Here is a 19,064-nt window from a genome sequence, read left to right on the forward strand (position 1 = left end):
GATGAAGGAAATCAAAGATGACACAAACAAATGGAGAGATACTAGCACAAAAACAGAAATATAGACCAAAGGAACAAGATAAAAAGTCCAGAGATAAATCTACACACTTGTGGGCACCTTATCTTTGACATAGGAGGCAAAAATACACAATGGAGAAAAGACAGTCTCTTCAAAAAGTAGTGCTGGGAAAACTGGTCAGCTGCCTGTATAGGAATGAAATTAGAACATCATCTAACATCATACACAAAAATAAACTCAAAATGGATTAAAGACCTAAATGTAAGACCAAAAACTATAAAACTTTTAGAGGAAAACAGAGCACTCTGATATAAACCACAGCAAGGCCCGCTATGTTCTCCTAGAATAATGGAAATAAAAATAAACAAGACCTAATTAAAAACTTTTGCACAACGAAGGAAGCTATAAGCAAGGTGAAAAGACAACCCTCAGAATGGGCAAAATTAATAGCAAGCAAAACAACTGACAAAAAATTAATCTCCTAGGTATATAAGCAGCTCATGCAGCTCAATACCGGGAAAACAAACAGCCTAGTATAAAAGTGGGCAGAAGACCTAAACAGACATTTCTCCAAAGATAACATACAGATGGCTAACAAACACATGATAAAATGCTCAACGAAGCTCATTATTGGAGAAATGCAAGTAGAAACTACAATGAGATATCATCTGACTCCAGTCAGAATAGCTATCATCAAAAAGTCTGCAAACAATAAATGCTGGAGAGGGTGTGGAGAAAAGGGACCACTCTTACACTGTTGGGAATGCAAATTGATACAGCCACTATGGAGAGCAGTGTGCTGTGCTGCTGTACTTAGTTGCCCCGTCTTGTCCAACTCTTTGCGACCCCATGAACTATGTAGCCCACCAGGCTTCTCTGCCCATGGAATTTTCCAGACAAGAATACTGGAGCGGGTTGCCATGTCCTCCTCCAGGGATCTTCCTAACCCAGGGATTGAACCCGAGTCTCCCGCACTGCAGGCAGATTCTTTACTGTCTGAGCCACCAGGGAAGCCCAAGAATAGTGGAGTGGTAGCCTATTCCTTCTCCAGGAGATCTTCCTGCCCCAGGAATCAAACCAAAGTCTCCTGCATTGCAGGAGGATTCTCTACCAGCTGAGCTACCAGGGAAGCCCGGAAAACAGTATAGAAGTTCCTTTAAAATCTAGGAATGAAGCTACCATACAACCCAGCAAGTCTACTGCTGGGCATATACTCTCAGAAAAACAGAATCGAAAAAGACACATGTACCCCAATGTTCATTGCAGCACTATTTACAATACCTAAGACAAGGAAGCAACCTGGATGACCACTGACAGATGAATGGATAAGGAAGTTGTGGTATATATACACAACGGGATATTACTCAGCTATAAAAAGAAATGCATTTGAGTCAGTTCTAATGAGGTGGATGAACCAAGAGCCTCTTGTCCAGAGTGAAGTCAGGAAAAGATAGACAAATATATATTAAAACATATACATGGAATCTAGAAAGATAGTACTGACAACCCTGTTTGCAGGGCAGCAAAGGAGACAGACATTTTGGACACAGTGGGGGAAGGAGAGCGTGGGATGATATGAGAGAAAAGCACTGAAGCATATACATTACCATATGTAAAATGATACCAGTGAAAAGTTGCTGCATAACACAACAACAACCTGGATGGGTGGGATGGGGAGGGTGTGGGAAGGGGGTTCGAGACGGGGGGGACATGTATGCCTAATGCTGATTCATGCTGATATATGGCAAAAGCTGTCACAATATTGTAAAGTAATTATCCTCTAATTAAAAAAATAGAATATAATAAGAAAAAAACTGAGCTCCAACAGTTATTTAAAGCTGTAGTTGTCAGAGTTGACATAATGTGTTACAGCTTCAGATCTTTTATGTACTGAGTACAATTCACCTTGAGGATTGAGCTAAATTGCACAGAAGAGGCACATACAAAGCCACTCTACAAATTCTTGGGATAAAGCAGTGGCAAACCTTACCAAAGGAGGCATCCTGAGGCTGTTTTGTTTTGTAGGTGTTGATGTTTTTCACGAGACTGTGGTATTAATAGGACTTTGAGAATGTCTTCCAAGTAAGGGCAGTTCATATTAAGAATTCAAAATACAAATAGATGAGAGTAATAGAATGATCTGAAACATTCTCAGTGTATTTCAAGATAACATAAAATGTGTGTTGCTGCTTTATTCTTATATATTGTGTTTGTTTATGCTTTATTGCAGGTTATTTTGCCGTTTGACTCCTCCTTTATGTCTTAATTTCTTGGGTTTGACCCACATGGATTCATCCATCTCTCACCAAAATACACAGCCAACTGCTTATACATCTGTAAGTATGGTAAAAAAGAGTTCTTTAGATTCATTATCTATATAGGATGCTATTATTGTGAAATTTCTTTTCACTGCTGGAAAACAATTCTATTGCATTATTAGAATCTTTTTAAAAATTACTAGAACTTTCTTTTACACATTGTATATGTAGTTACTAATGACTGGATAAAGGTGATATTGCTTTTGTTTTATTATAAACAAATTTTTTTTGGTCCAGCTAAGCAGTATTCACAGACCTGACCTATAATAATATTGACCTTTATGTTTATGGTCTTAATGTAATTGATGATTTTCAGTAATATTTATATAATGTTAATTTCTTAGGACAAAATAAGCCATATCAAGATATAATAGACACATAACATTGTATTATTTTAAGGTGTACAACATAATTAGTATATGTATATATTGTGAAATAGTTATCACAGTAAGTTTAATTAACATTCATCACCTCACAATCACAATTTTTTTCCTCTTGTGATGAGGACTTAAAAGTCAGTCTGTTTAGTGCTTCATTTCTACTTTTTTTAAAACTCCAAATTTATTGATGTAGCTGGTTATAGATAAATTTTCTAATGATGAAAAGAATGAAATATATAGAGCTGTACTGATTTAACTAAATTTTTTTCTTGCTCCTCAGATTATGGGTTCCATGAAAGTTTTATCCTTTATTGCAGATGGGTTCTATATATATTATCCTATGTTGGTGGTAATTCTCTGCATTGCTACGTATTTTAGGTAAGACACTTAACATTGCTTGTTTTTTCTTATAAATGTATCCTGATCTGGATATCTTTCTTCTTAAAACTCTTTTAAATATTCACTGGTTGGCTTTTGGTTGTTTTATTGTGGCTTTGGGAATACTGGGGATAATTTAAAGAGATCACTTGCGTGCTGGGTCAGGGTCTCCCTCTAAAGATATTTTCAAGAAAAGAGAGTTATTCTAGGTATTTGGTCTACAAAGTGATAGGATTAATAACAAAATATTAACTCTGAGTCCTGGCCTTTGGTCATGGCAGCCAGTGTATCTTATAAAGCACCTGCTTGCCCAGCTTCTATTTGGTAACATGTATTAGTCTTAGGGCTTTCCACATAATAATTTTTGAGTTTTTAGATGTTTCAGACCATAATCAGCACAAAAGATCAGGTAAGGAGCAGTCGTAATCAGACAGTACATGGAAAGTACACGGGCTACTCTTTTTATCAGATCAGAAAAATTGGTAGAACCTTGGCAGAGATCAGACTCAAAAGGAGTTAAGACAGGTGTCCTTGGCTTCTAGCACCTTGTCTTCCCTACTTCCACATTAAGTGCCTTCATCCCGTACTCTGCCTACCTTCTTCACTGCTTCAGTGCTCCATGACAGACCAAAAATGCCACTTAAAAAAAATTTTATTGATAATAAGTTTCATCCAACCACTATTCATTTAAATCTTTCAGTATAATTAGTTACTACAAATAGTTTACAAATAGCGTATATTATTATACTGATATTCTAACACTTGGATATTGATTAAAAAGACAAATATTGTTTGAAATAAATTCTCTGTTGAATTTTTTTTAAGCATCTATATTTTGTCTTCTCATAAGTAAAGGAGCCAAAAGATTATAATTTAAAATAAAACTTAATATGAACTGGTGAAAATGAAAGTCGCTCAGTCGTGTCTGACTCTCTGCGACCCCATGGACTGTAGCCTATCTGACGACTCTGTCCATTGAATTCTCTAGGCAGGAATACTGTCATTCCCTTCTCCAGGGGATCTTCCTGACCTGGGGCTTGAACCCAGGACTCCTGCATTGCAGGCGGATTCTTTACCAGTTGAGCTATCAGGGAAGCCCATAAACTGATAAAACAATATAATATTTTCAGCTTTTTTCTGTAAAGTAGGAAAGACAGAGGTTTATATTTATTATGAAAATGATGTGTTAAAAGTAAGAGATCAGTCATCCTTTGGATATCCAAAACTAAACTTTTTTATGTGCTTATTCATTTAAAAAGTTTATAAACTACAAATGGAACATTAAGAGCTTGTGATGTATAAATCCTATCGCCTCATCTTAGTGGTTATGTTGGTAAGATTAGCATCTCTACTTAAGGTTAGCATCTTATTAGATTGACATATGCATCAAGGAACAGATGGATGAGATAATGTCTTGTCAACTATAAAATTTTAATGTAAGGAATTATGTTTAAAAGGAAAATTGTTTAATTAAAAATATTTCTTTAAAAGTGTTGTTTTATAATTAAGATAAACTTTGCTAGTTTGTGTTTAAGGAAAAGAAAGGTCATATACATCAATTATCAAATTATATTTTTATAATTTATCTATATATTTGTAATATATAATATATATATTTATATATAAAAATATACTGTATTATAGGAATATTTGAAGAAATGCCTTGCAGACATTTCAGTATTGACTTGACTTTATAGGTCGATTTTCTTTTGGAATGCTGCCATAATAGTTTAATTTCTTTATTACTAGCACATAAACATTCTCAGAGCTATTAATGATATTTAGACTTAACTGCCTAGAGCCTATAAAGCTGTTTCTGGACACTTTATACAAAGCTACAACCTTTCCAGAGACAATGATCTCATCCTGCAGTATAGTATTCCCACAGGTATATAAGGATGGTAGGGGGAGTATCTAAAGTCACAGAATTAGCATGACCATCCACCTGAAACCCCAATTTTACTCACTGGTAAGTCATCCAAGCATTCCTTATATATTAAAACAAGCAGATAATTTATGAACTAGTCAGATTTTTACACGTCACTGATGTAAAATGGGAGATCTTTACTTTTTCTTAATTGTTTCACTGTTTTCTCTTCTTCCTAACAGACATGCTTTCACACACATGCTTTCACACACACACACACACACACACACACACACACACACACACACACACACACACACACACACACACACACACACACACACACACACACACACACACACTCCTCCCTTTTTTCTTCCTCTCTCTGCCTTACTTCATGTATGGTGTTCGGAATTCTGCCATTAAAAGTACATTAGTGAAGAAGTTTGAAAACTAAGGTAGTAAAAAGAACTTAGTCTTTGTTTTGTTTTGGATATAAATCCTCAGCTCTAAAATTTATTAATTGGTCTTTAACAAAGTATTTAACGCCCTTTGCCTCTGTTCTTTATCTATAAAGTAATATTTATCTCTTAGAGTTATAGTAAGAATTAAATAAGCGTATCTGTAAACTATCTGATGCGTAATAGTAGTTTAACAGATATTAATCCTTCCTTATGTACCATATTTTCAGAGTATTCCTGTCCTGCACAACAATGAGGTTTAAAGTAAAAACCAAATAAGATATAAATGATAGCCCCCAGTTAAGCTATAGTAATCAATTCTGAATTTATAGTAACACTGATTTAAATAGAATTGACTAGTTCTCAGTATAAAAAAAACATGAAAATCAGTTTGCATAATTAAGACTTTCTAAGCCAAGAATATTCTACACTTGTAAATACTGGTTGTGTATGTGTATTAAAATTGCTATTTGAATACAAGAAAAGGATAAATTGCTTTTGTATTATAGCCATTGCTTAGCATCCTGGTATAATAATCTTCTGAAAGTATGCTAGTGGCCTAACTTAATTTGTGTCTGTAAGAAGTCAGGCTTTGGTGCATACCTTAGTCGGTGGAGTACTGGGCATTGAAGTTTCTTAGAAAGGGAAATAAGTACTTGAAGAAAGACGAATGTAGTGCTGTATAACTTGACATGATAATTAGAAATACAACAGAGGCTTCCAATGTAAACATTTACAGTATGAAATAATGCTTATCTTTTTGAAAATCTACTTTTGTTAGCTTGGGAACTCGTTGTTTGAATCTACTTGGTTTCCAGCAGTTCATGGGAGATAATGATATGACATCAGACTTAGTTGATGAAGGAAAAGAATTAATCAGACGAGGTAAGATTTTTCTTTTAAAATAAATGAAGAGAAAGTACTGATTCAAAATACAAAATTAATGTTTGTGTGATTTGAAACTTCTAATCTATCTTAAGAAATTACAGATTAATGTGTTTTAGCTAAAATTCTATGGAAAGCCTTCATGGTAAAAAAAATTTTTGAAAACATACATGGTTATTTCATCTGTCTTTAAGAAATTCTGTAGCAGAAATTATTAATATGTCTGTGACTAAATAATGCCCTTGTTTAGTATTGGAGTCATTTTCTTGTTTTCTTTGAAATATATTTGTCAAATTGAATACAATATAAAACTCATTAAAGAATCATTAGTTTAATGCTGCATAGGTTATCATTCAAACCAAGGCTGGTTTTTAGAATGTAGTGATAATTAACAGTCTGTTAGAATGCATTGTGCTCTACTGGAATCTAATCTCAAAACTGAGTGTATCAAATTTCTTGATGTTCAAGTGATGGTAGAATAGGGAGGAAAAGAAGAACAAAACTTGAGTTTTGGGACATTGGTTTTTAGGCATTCTTCCTACTTGAGCATGGGGTTCTTTATGATCTTATTTAAACATAAATCCAAAATGTACTATGACTCTAAAATATGCTAGTGTAGCCTTCACATGCTCTCACAGGAAGGTGGTGTCTAGTTAATGTAATAGTTCTTCTGCTGTTTGCATTAATCAGACTTCATCTGGAATATCATACACAGTCCTGGATAAGATTTTCAAGAGTAGGACTGATAAGTCAGAAGGAATCTAGAGAAGGATAGGCAGAATGATGAGTGTGTCAGGTGTATCTTATGGGAAAAAACCACTGAGTATATAGCCAGAAGAGCGTAATGGAAAAAAAAAAATCTTATGCAGAAAGAAGTATGAATTTAATTTAGAAGGTAAAACAAAGAAAAAGAGAAACTGCCTAGAAGCAAATTTTAGGTCGCCAGGGGGAGGAAGTTCTTCCTCACTGACACTGTTTAGATAGATCCTAAAGAGTGATCTCCAGCAAAAGTTGAGAAGGTTTTCTCTACGGAGTTAGGTGACCTCTCCGGTTCTTTCCAACAATAACCTATTACCTTTGACTTTGTAGTAATTTAAAGGAAATTGGTCATAGCCTGATACCTTTACTTCAGTTACTCTACATCTAATTAAACCATATTATACCAAATTTGAGACCACTTTTCTGTCTCTAGAGAAGAGAAAAAGGCAACGGCAAGAAGAAGGTGAAAACAGAAGAAGAGTAAGTATGGTTCTTACTAACTTGCTATCACCTAAAGATTAATGTGAAATATCGTAAGAATCTAATTGATTTTGGCTGAAAACAATGGGACAATGACATAGATGTATTTTTACAGAAAGGCAGTTTTAATAGTTTCAGATAAACATGCTAGGAATTCTGTCAGACCTGTTCTAAAAAATCATTAGTAATAAATTACTTCATGTCCAACATCTAGCAGTTTCTTGCCTAAGGTAGGGGCAGTAAATATTTATTGAGTAAGTGAATAAATTAATGCAGTCTTGCTGTTGAAATGATTTTGATTGCTTGAAAAATATGCTTTTTTGTGTTATGACATTACTTTCATTCCTCTTTTTCTTTAGTCCTTTGTTTGCTAAGGCAAACTAACCTCCTAGAGAATTGAAAAGGCAAAAAATGAGAAAAGTCTAGTCATAGTCACTACAAATTTTCAGCACCTGAGTGTGTCCATATTGGAGAAGTGAAGACTCAGGAGACATGATAGTTGTCTTTGTGTATTTTAGTGTATGTCGTGGAAAGGGAGACTTGTTCTTTATTTCAGAAGGCATAACTAGCACCAAAGAGTGGACTAGAGTTCACCTCTGTGTGGAAACTCAGTTTACCAAAATTGGAACAGGATGATCAAACATAGAATTTTTCATGTCTTCTAATAAGAGAGCCAGATAGCATCTGGCATGGCTATTTTAGAGTGAAATTCTGCACTGCATGGGTTCCTTTCAATTCTAGGAATTTGATGAGTAGAATCCCAGTTAATAAGATTTTAGTGCAGTTAAGACACAATGCCACGTGAGTCATTACTTAATTATGTTTATCTACAACTTTAATTTTGCTATCAAAATTTGGGTCACTATGATTTGTAGTTTATTTGGGTAGAATAAAATTTTATTAACATCTTATTAATTATTTTGAGTTTCATAATTCTTCCATGGTCAAGACAACCTTACTGTAGTTGTAATATTTTGACATTTTAGATGGAAGTCAATAACTTAAAATAATCATTGCTAGCAAAAATTTTTATAAATGTCTTCAAGTTAAGTTTGATAACTATTAAAATCATTTAGAAATAAAGGAAATTATCTATGATTTCTAAAGGCACTGTGCTAATTATACTGATTATCTGACAAATTCCTGATGAAAAAGAATTAGATTATATTACTCTACATATATAATCTGAATCTGTTATCACTGATGAATTATTTTCTGACTGTGTCTTCTCGTGTTATATGTTCGTGTTTCTTTTCTAGGAATGGAAAGAGCGTTATGGACACAGTAGAGAAGATTCCACTAGAAACAGAAATGTTCATATTGACCCAAAAGAATCAAATTTCTCAGAAATGAGTACCAACCGATGTAAGTAGTTTATTATCTAGTTTTCTTAAGAAATTGTTTTCTTATGCTTGCTTGTATAGAGACTGAGAAAATGCCTTTATAGAACAATAAGTGAGGTTCTGCAGTGACTTTCCTTTTTTCATCCCTCAGTATATGGGAGGAAGAGGAAAGTCAAGTATGCGTTAGGTAGGAGAAGGAGACATCTGGGACATCATATGAATAGTTGTCATTATACTATCTAAATAATAGTACTTATCCCAGGCATATTTTTGGCAGGTATCGGTTTCTATTAACCTAGATGTTTTTCAGGCTATTTGGTCATTTTTATAATAAATTACTGACTGACTCTTATGTGTCAGGTACTTTCCCAGGAGTACGAAGAAGATAATTTCCATCCTTGGTTTGCCCTTATATGAATGAGGAACTGATACCAGGCAGAAGACATTGGCCAGTGGGTTGAGTCAGGAAGCCTCCCCACATTCTTGATTTTGTCATATGCTTCTGGAAGGGTGACAAGAGACCTCTTTGTGTGCAGGATCCAGCACTGAGTAGAAGGCAGAGGAGAGATGCAGGGATGCTGAGAGTGTATAAGGCTGCACACATGATGCTGAAGGACTCAGCTCAAGGGAGGAAAAAGAATTCTTCATTGGGAAAGGGTTTCTATTGTAAAGAAATACTACTTAGGAATGAGTAGTATTTAGCCAGTTGAAGGGGTTTTTAGCAGAACAAAGAATGAACAACATGAGAGAATTTGGGGGGAAATGTAGATTTTCCTGTATGACTAGAACCTGAAGTATGAGAAGCCTGATGAGAGGAAAGGCTACAGAGATAGTTGGGAAACATATTATCACGCTTAGAAGTTTAGATTTTATCCCAAAGAGAAGATTTCAGTATGGAAAGAAGCATGCTCAGATTTTTGGTTTAGAAAGATGAATTTGACATCTATATAAAGTATTATTTCCAGGGAAGTGAGACACAACCCAGTTTAGTGTCTGTTGTAGTAATGCAGTCAGAAAATGATGAGGGCATTAATACACAATATTTGTTTTATGGAAGAAACCAATACAACATTGTAAAGCCATTATCCTCCAATTAAAGATAAATTAAAAAACAAAAAAATGATGAGGGCTTAAAATAAGCATCCTGGAGATAAAGAAGAGAGGATGTGTTTGGATGAGATTTAGCATAAAAGAAATGAGAGAAAGCTGAAGTTTCCATTAAAGCTAGGAAATAGAGGGATAATTCTACAAAGATATTTGGAAGCTTATCTTAGATTTGGACTTAACCGAGTGCAGAGATCTGGTGGGCATAGGAGAATGGTTAAGAGGAAACACAAAACCTTGGGATGATGAGTTAGAACCTGGCATGTGGGAGGCAACCAGTATTTGCTGAATGAATGAGAGAAACAGTGGAGGGCAGAGGCGAAGATGACAACAATGTAAGGTAAGAGAGAATTGGCTTGCCATAAATTTTCAAAAAGAGCTATGTCATGGTTTGTTTTGATGCTGTTGAGCTGCTCAAAATGACACTGTGAAAATTTAGGTTTTTATGGAGAAAACATCATTCATATAGGGAAAGGAGAGTTAGTTTTCTAGATCTGTGCTGACCAAGGTGGTAACCATTAGCCACATATGGCTGTTTAGCATTTGCAGGGTAGCTGGTGCCCCATATTGAAATGATAATATTTTGGATATATTGGGTTAAATATGTTATAATTAATTTCAACTATTTATTTTTACTTTTTAAATGTATTTACTAGTAAAAAGTAAATGCGGGGCTTGCAATTTATTTCTGTTGGACATTGCTTCCCTGAATTCTTGCCCCATGGAAAAAAGAGTCAGTCCTTTCTTGGAGAGTTTGAGTTGATTGCACCTTAAAATCATAGCCGAGAAATGAGATGTAGCATCCCCTGGATTCACTATGAAACCAGCTGAAACTTATTTTAATTGTGAACAATTTCACTGTTATGATTGCTGTTGTTCACTCGCTAAGTTGTGTCTAACTCTTTACGAACCCATGCACTGCAGCACACCAGACTTCCAAGTTCTTCACTATCTCCCAGAGTGTGCTCAAACTCATGTCCATTGACTCGGTGATGCCATCTGACAATCTCATCATCTGTCGTCCCCTTATCCTTTTGCCCTCAATCTTTCCCAGCATCAGGGTCTTTTCCAGTGAATCAGCTTTTTGAATCAGGTGACCAAAGTACTGAGGTTCAACTTCAGCACCAGTCCTTCTAATGAATACTCAGGGTTGATTTCCTTTAGGATTGACTGGTTTGATCTCCTTGCAGTCCAAGGAACTCTTAAGAGTCTTCTCCAACACCACAGTTCGAAAGCATCAATTCTTCAGCGCTCAGCCTTCTTTATGGTCCAACTCTCACATCCATAGCTAACTACTAGAAAAACCATAGCTTTGACTATATGGACCTTTGTCAGCAAAATGATGTCTCTTCTTTTTAGTATACTGTCTAGGTTTGTCATAGCTGTTCTTCCAAGGAGCAAGCGTCTTTTAAGTTTGTGGCTGCAGTCACCATCTGCGTTGAAGTTAAATACTAATTCTGTTGCTGTAGCTGCTTCTGAGCTTAGACTACATACAAAGGAGAACTCTTCTTTGTTATTTTCTATCATACTATTAATGATCTTAATATAATTTTAAGATAACCATGTAGTTATCTTTTCTTAATATTGTCTTCACAAAGAAAATTCAGATCGTTTATAATCTTGACTTTCTGTGTGTCCGTAGACTGTGACCCATGAAGACAACAGAAAGTGGAAATTTTTTTCTTCTTTTGCAGCGACATCTAAATATACCAGGGCTAATAACAGGACTGAGAGGGACCGAATAGAACTTCTTCAGGATGCAGAACCTTTGGATTTTAATGCAGAAACATTCACTGATGACCCTCTTGAATCTGAATCAGGAAGGTAAGTTCCAGTTTGTCCTTTTGGCTCCAGCATTCCTCTGAAAATTTGATAACATTCTGACTTGACTAGATAAACATAAGGAAAATACTCATCTTTCTTGCTAATGCAAAACATATTAAGCAACGTTTGATACCTTTTAACACCTGCTAATCTTTTATATTTTAAAAATTATATCATCCAGTGGTAGTAATTGAAATTAGTACCTTCATAAATTATTACTAGTAGTATGATAAATAACAAAGAATTGAAATCATTTGGTAGAATCTTAACAATATTTATATTCCTTTTTCTGACAATTCCATTTAAGAAATGCATCATATTTAGCAGTAGTTACATAGATATGACTGGGTGGCACTGTATTCTGAGCACTTTAACAACAGTAATCATATTTTGTGGCTGTAAGTCCAGTTGGAATTGAATCTAGAGAGGCTCAGTAACTTACCCAGGATCACGCAACTTTTAAGTAACAAAATCAGGCATTTAAACCCCAGGACTCTGGCTTCAGAGTCTGTGCTTTTACCTATTATACCAAGTAGAAATAATTAATTCCCTGGTGGCTCAAATGGTAAAGCGTCTGTCTACAATGTGGGAGACCCGGATTTGATCTCTGGGTTGGGAAGACCCCCTGGAGAAGGAAATGGCAGCCCCCTCCAGTACTATTGCCTGGAAAATCGCATGGACAGAGAAGCCTGGTAGGCTACAGTCCATGGTGTCACAAAGAGTTGGACACGACTGAGCGACTCCACTCCACTCCAGAAATAATTAAGCAAAAGCAAAACATGGGCATGAAGATATTTGCTTATAAATAGCAAGAGGAATATTTTGTTTATATTCAACAATCTAGAGTAGTTATTAAATCCAAGTTCCATGATGTGTTTTATATCTCTCTTCTTTCTTTTTTTACATCTCTCATCCTGCCATATGTGTCATATAATAGGCTGTAAAACAGTTGTTGATTAATTTATAATTATAGGTAAATCTCTTTGGGATAATATCCTTGGAGAATAAGTTTCTTATTTCAGCTACTGAATAGATTTTACAGTTCTTACAAATTATGTACCCACTTCCTTTTAATGTGTCCTTGTTTTTCTCTCCTTCTTTATTTTTGATGCCTCAGATCATTTCTTTATCCACCTTTCAGGTATCAGCCTGGTGGACGATACCTCTCAATGTCTCGCAGCAGAATATTCGATGATGTTTAAAGTCTGTAGGAATTTATGGAATAGCTAACCAAGATCAACAAACAAGTTCAGTCTTTATGAACATCCGTATGCTCTAGAATTTACTACTGAACTCCCAGTGAAAAGTGTCAGGATAAAAAAGGCACTAAAAATTAATCAGATCTTAGTCATAATGGTTTATTATTCATTGAATATCGTCTTTATTTCTAAAAGGATTTGTTGCATACCATTCCTGAAATGTCTGCCTTAGAAGTACAGTTAGAATGGAAGGATTTAATTCATGATCAAGATCAGTATATATTGAAAACATGTAGTTCAGTTTGTTTCAGATTAATTTTTTCAGGAAAAATTGTTTTAAAGATTCAAGGAAGCCATAGTTAAAACTGAGTAATATTATAGTTTTATTATAGTGATTTACATATTTGTTCTTTCTAAAAAATATGTTGATCCTTTATTTCCCAAAGAGATGGAGACCTCAGTAATAACCATATTTACAAAACCCATGTCTTAAAACAAGGCTTACTTACCAGACATAACTGAATGTAGAAAGCCCTTTTTCAACACTATATGCAAATTAGTTAGGTTTTTGCATGTATATTTAAGAGTATACTTCAACTGATAGTGTTTGTATCTTCAGCATGTGTACTTTAATCAGGTGGTGAATTATTCTTTCAGTCTTTGGTAGTAACTGCAAGTTGTCTTATGCTTTTGGTATTGCTTTGTAAAAGATTTTCATTTCAGAGAGGAATGTTCACCTTTACCATTTAAGTGATTTAAATGTTGATCATTCCATTCAAGGAGAATCATAATTTTTAATGGTAAATAGTGGGGTTTTGGTGCCTCAGATGGTAAAGCGTTTGCCTGCAGTGTGGGAGACCCGGGTTCGATCCCTGGGTTGGGAACATCCCCCTGGAAAAGGAAATGGCAACCAGCTCCAGTACTCTTGCCTGGAGAATCCCATGGATGGAGGAGCCTGCTGGGCTACAGTCCATGGGGTCGTAAAGAGTCGGACATGACTGAGTGACTTCACTTTAATAGCCAAAGAGTCCCACAAAATTCTCCACTGTTAAAAGGTGGCTGTTTATTCCTTGTGAAAAAGAATATCTGGTTATTTAAAGATAAAAAGTGAGTCCATTTACTGTTACTGCTAACACTTAAATTGTGGTTTATAGAAAACTACTTTAGAATGGAGATATGTAAGAACTTGTTGCTTAAACATGTTATCATTTTAAGTTGAGTTTTTAAAATTTTGTGTTTAAGCCAAAGTTACATATTACATTTTAAATCATCAGTGTTTTATGCACAGTGACTATAGTTCAGCACATTTTGCAAAAAGAGTTGTTTATGTCCCTGAAATATTTGCAACTCTTTGAGAATCCATACCATGGGTTCACCCAGTGGTGACTGTACTTGAGCTTCCCCACGGCCATCTTAGTTTCCCTTGATCCTAAAAGTAGTGCTTATTTTCACTCTTAAGTATTCCAGTTTGAGGATGAATTATATAGTCACCTGACAATTTGATTATATGTTTCTTAAAGGTCATTTTTCCCTGAATCATAATTTTAAATGTTTTATTTCTCTCTTTTCTTGGTGTTACCATGTAAATATGTTAGAAGCCAGTTTTAGGCAGATACTAAAAGGATAGTGTTATCATCCTAATTATCTTATTTTCTTAAATTTTTATGATCTTTAAGATTAGATCCCCTTTAAAATAATTATCAGTCAATAGATTTTCCTCTAAATCGAAATTATATAGACTTTCCATTTAAGAAGACACACACTCACAGCCTTTTATTGTGAAGCATGGTCAGAGAGCAATAGGCCAAGAGCACAGATAATTTAACACTAATTTCATGACTGACCATTGAAACCTTGGGCAAATCAGGTAACCTTTCTGTGCCTCAGTTTCTTCATTTTCAAAATGAAGAGGATACTTGCTATTTACCTACTGATCTACCTCACAAAGCAATTGTGAGGGTATTGAGTTGATGTTTATATAGTGGCGTTTAAAAAGACAAAATAAGTTATTAGCTATGCTGGTTTTCCACACAAGTGGTATTTGAAGATACTAGATAGGAAATGGATCACCCCAGAAAGTGGTCCAGTTTCTTATTATTACAGAGAAGCTTACAAGTTCCCAAAGCAAAAACTCTTTCTGGAATAAGTAATCAAAATCCTGTGAAAATAATATTGCTTTCTTATTTAGTCTTTGAGTTTACTTTGGAATATGTTCCTTAAGTATAATGTTGTTTCTCATAGGTTTTATCATGAAACTCAGATGCTATTGTAGAAGTAGAAGCAGAAAAAGAGAAGAAATGATCCAGTTACTTTTATAATTTATAATACTCTAAGATATATTGATAGAAATATGTAAAAGATGTACTACTTTATTTTATTATTAATTTTTTAAATGATTATAATAATTGGAGTGTATGTAATACTTCTGTAAAACAGTATAGATCCCCTTTATGACTTTTGAGTTATTTCCAAAATAATTTTGGTTGTTTAAGTGATCCAGAGTATTCAGTTGTTTAAGCAGAATTTATGTTACAGGATTTCATATATGATCATATAGAAAGATTACCTGGCTGGGTAATTTTGTGTTTGGAAGTTAATTATTTAATCCCTGAAGTCTTAAGAGTTTATTGCTGGGGAACTAAGTTAATATTTGTTAAGCAACTTTGTAAAAACTGTAATATGAACAAAAGCTTTCTGTTTTGAGAATCTTACTAAAATGACATCTACTGCAAAACATTACTACTAAATTCATACACTTTACATGCAAAGTACATTTCTTGAAGAATTACTTCTGATAATTACTTTTTGAGTGTTTCTTATATTGTAATAGATTCCTAGTTAAACTTTCTAAATTATTTTTCTAAATAATTGTTAGAATATTTAGTAAGCCAGTGTTTAGTAAGCCATTGCAGAAAATAACAATTAGTAATCTCTTAATTTCATGGATCTGTAAGTTGCTATTAACTTATGTTATTACATCAATAATTTGTTATTATTAGAACTTTTTTAAAAAGTCATTATTAAAATAAGACTAATTATTAGAATTTGTTCTCTTACCAGATGAACAGGGACTTTGGAATAATTTCATTATACTAGAGGCCCTCATTTCACAAGAGTCATAAGAACTAAATAAGAACTTTCAAGGGTTTTTAATTTATAAAGAATAGATCAGAGGATTGGACAATCAAAACTTTTTAAAAAATTGCTGCCAATTTGTTTTCAGACACTACTATTTGATTAGATTATCAGTTCTTAAATGTATGCTGGTTGTATACCCAAATGAAATTAAATGTGGATAGGAAAGTCTGTGTTTTTTTAAGTATATTTTAGAATATTAATGAAGGAATTCATTGATATGCAACAGCAAACCTCATTTTTGTATACGTGTAGTAGATTTAGAGAATGTTCTTGATTTTTGTGTAGATTACTGTTTTAAAAGAAAAATAAACTCTCCATAATTTTAATTCACACTGTTCAGTAATGTGAGTTTTATATTTGTGATTTGTGTGGGCCATGCCTGAAAATCACAAGGATAAATATATTTGCACTAAGAGGCAGAACATATCCCTGAGAAATCTTAACGTACTTGAATCTCCAAAGTGTAATGGATAGTATTTATTAAGGCCTAAATGTTAATAAGTAAATGGATTTAGACTTTTATCTTTCCTTTCTTTTCTCCCTTCCTCCTTTCATTCCTTTTATACCTTCCTTCCTCTCTGAAGCCTGTCTTTATAGTATGGCTTATAATGAACTGACATATTTTTCTTCCGTTTGTTTGGTGTATACAGTTGTTTTTGATGGTTAGTACACTCAAAAGGTAGTAGTTCTGACTACAGATCCCACTACTTGAATGGTAGTATTGCACTTAAAGTAGTACAACAGATTTTGCTAGACAACCAAGCAACATCTGGGTGTAAATATGAGGGATGCTAGCTCACTGTGTTGTCTTTTTCGCCACTAAGTAGGACTCTTCAGTAAAATGAAATATTCTCAGTGTAGATGTTTTAGCATAAAATTGCATTTCTAAAACGAGTGATTATTAAAAACAAGCAAACAAACCCCAAACATTAAAAACCTTGAGACCTCATTTTATGAAAAGGAGTTTGTAAATAACATCCTTCATGTCAAAGTTTTCATTAGAAGAGGTTGAAACAATATAAAAGTGTTACAGGGAGCCTTCTGAAATATTAATTCCCTTTGTGTGGGTTACTTCTTTTCAATACAGTGACTTATTTTTCTGCTCAGAGACCTGGAAGACTAGGCAGTCTTATTCCCTGTTCTAACTCTGGAGACCAGGTCCTGTGAGCCATCACTGGCATCAGAGCAGCTGTTAGCCCTGCCCATCCCAGTCCTGTTGCAGTGGAAACACACCCACACTCCTAACTCCTTTTATGTTCAGCTTGGTTTTCCTATCATTTATATCCATTGTGGTAGATTGAAGCCTCATCGCAATTTTAAATTTGTTAATGAAACAAGAATAATGGCATGTTCCTCTTCTCATAGATATCCTAAAAGACTTTTGTTTTTAACACATTCCCTGGAGAGAATTAACCTTTTTTCCTATGAAAATCTTTTCTTTTGTGGTTATCCTGATCTCACATCATTTTGCAAAAGGAGATTTTTACTGTACTTAGTGGAAAAGAGTAGAAAGAATGGTTTACTGTGGCAGACATATGTAAAATAAAGTCATAATTTGTTAATCTGACTGTACAACACCATTTTGAGTTGGTATTATTGACACAAATCTTATCAATCTAGTCACTTAGAGCTGTATTTCTCTAAAGAATGCTGGCTAGCATCTTCCCTACTTGGTACGCCAAATCGTAGGGGAGAGACTGTATTTTTTTTTTTTTTACGCAATCCAATGGATTTGTTTTTGTCCATATTTTGTAAAAAACTTGAACTTTTCTCATTTCGAAGATATAGAACATGTGGACCTATCTTTTAAATAATTGTAATCTAATATATATATTTATAAATTATAGCATTGGAAAAAGAGCTCTAATAATGATGTTGTTACTTCCTGGTATTTAATTTTTGTAAAGTTTTTTGTAAGTAACTAATTGTAGTTATTACTTTTAAGTAGTTTAAAAATCTTTCTCAAATAAGTTCTGCCCAGGACTTATTTCCTTGGGTCAATATTCTAAAGTTCAGTAGTCTAGTATGAGTTTGAAATATTCCTACATCTCTTCAGTATCTTTTTATATATACCAGTACTCAAGCAAAGTATACCAAAAGCCTAAGTTCTGTGTTGCATTAATAAAGTGCTTGTTATTTATCTAATTCAGTGGATTAGGTGAAGTAGAGAGTAAGTCTTTTCAAATGTGCGTCTGATCATAAATTTCAAAATGTTTATTATGTTCATTTTTGGTGCATGATGCCAAATTTATCCTTAATCAGCCACTACTACCTGGTTGTTGTTTAGTTGCTATTAATAAGTTGTGTCTGACTCTTTTTGCAACCTCTTGGACTGTAGTCTACCAGACTCCTCTGTCCATGGAGTTGTCCAGGTAAGAATACTACCTGGTATGTAATGATAAATGTTTCCCTTTCTGATCAATGGTTTGTAGATATAACTATTTTTCTCTGCAGATTCTCACTAAATATGTATTTGAAAAAAACCTGCAAAGTGCTCCCTGTAATTAAGTTAGCATCTTTTGCCTTATTTATGCATAATGTTCTCTCAATTTGGTTTTGACAGACTCATGGACTTGGAATTGCTTTGTAGTATTTTAACTTATTGTAATGTAATGAATTTTTTGAGATGTTTATTTGATTAGCTGTTAAAATATAGGAAATTATGTAGCTTTGCATGAAATAAAGTACATTTCTACAAGTTACTAAGAACTTTGCTGGTCATTTATGTGTTTTCCTTCAACCATCTTTGAGATTATACTCTTTTTAGTAAAGTAAGACATTTTTTGTTCCTTTCAAATTATTAACAGGTATCACAAAAGAAATGTTTTATGATAAATAACTAAATACCTATACTTTAGGCTCCACCTTACTTCCTTCAATGAAGTTGAAAACGGGAAAATCAATGAAAGC

The 19,064-nt window shown here is 34.1% G+C and overlaps 1 protein-coding gene across 5 annotated transcripts in view; it reads left to right on the forward strand.

The window, feature by feature from the left end:
- Positions 1 to 18,856, forward strand: part of LMBRD2 (LMBR1 domain containing 2) — a 46,054-nt gene extending 27,198 nt beyond the window's left edge. For 3 of the 5 annotated variants that reach the window (XM_043488732.1, XM_043488736.1, XM_043488737.1), the window contains 7 exons: positions 2,249 to 2,354; positions 2,997 to 3,094; positions 6,204 to 6,307; positions 7,500 to 7,546; positions 8,806 to 8,911; positions 11,688 to 11,817; positions 12,935 to 18,856. In XM_043488732.1, coding sequence (XP_043344667.1) covers positions 2,249 to 2,354; positions 2,997 to 3,094; positions 6,204 to 6,307; positions 7,500 to 7,546; positions 8,806 to 8,911; positions 11,688 to 11,817; positions 12,935 to 13,019 — 676 coding nt within the window. In that variant the 3' untranslated portion in view covers positions 13,020 to 18,856. The remainder of the gene's footprint in view (positions 1 to 2,248; positions 2,355 to 2,996; positions 3,095 to 6,203; positions 6,308 to 7,499; positions 7,547 to 8,805; positions 8,912 to 11,687; positions 11,818 to 12,934) is intronic. The other 2 variants (XM_043488734.1, XM_043488735.1) reach the window with 2 other exon arrangements.
- The last annotated feature ends 208 nt before the right edge of the window (positions 18,857 to 19,064 follow it).

The sequence above is a fragment of the Cervus canadensis genome, chromosome 16 (assembly GCF_019320065.1).
Source record: "Cervus canadensis isolate Bull #8, Minnesota chromosome 16, ASM1932006v1, whole genome shotgun sequence".
Classification (NCBI taxonomy): domain Eukaryota; kingdom Metazoa; phylum Chordata; class Mammalia; order Artiodactyla; family Cervidae; genus Cervus; species Cervus canadensis.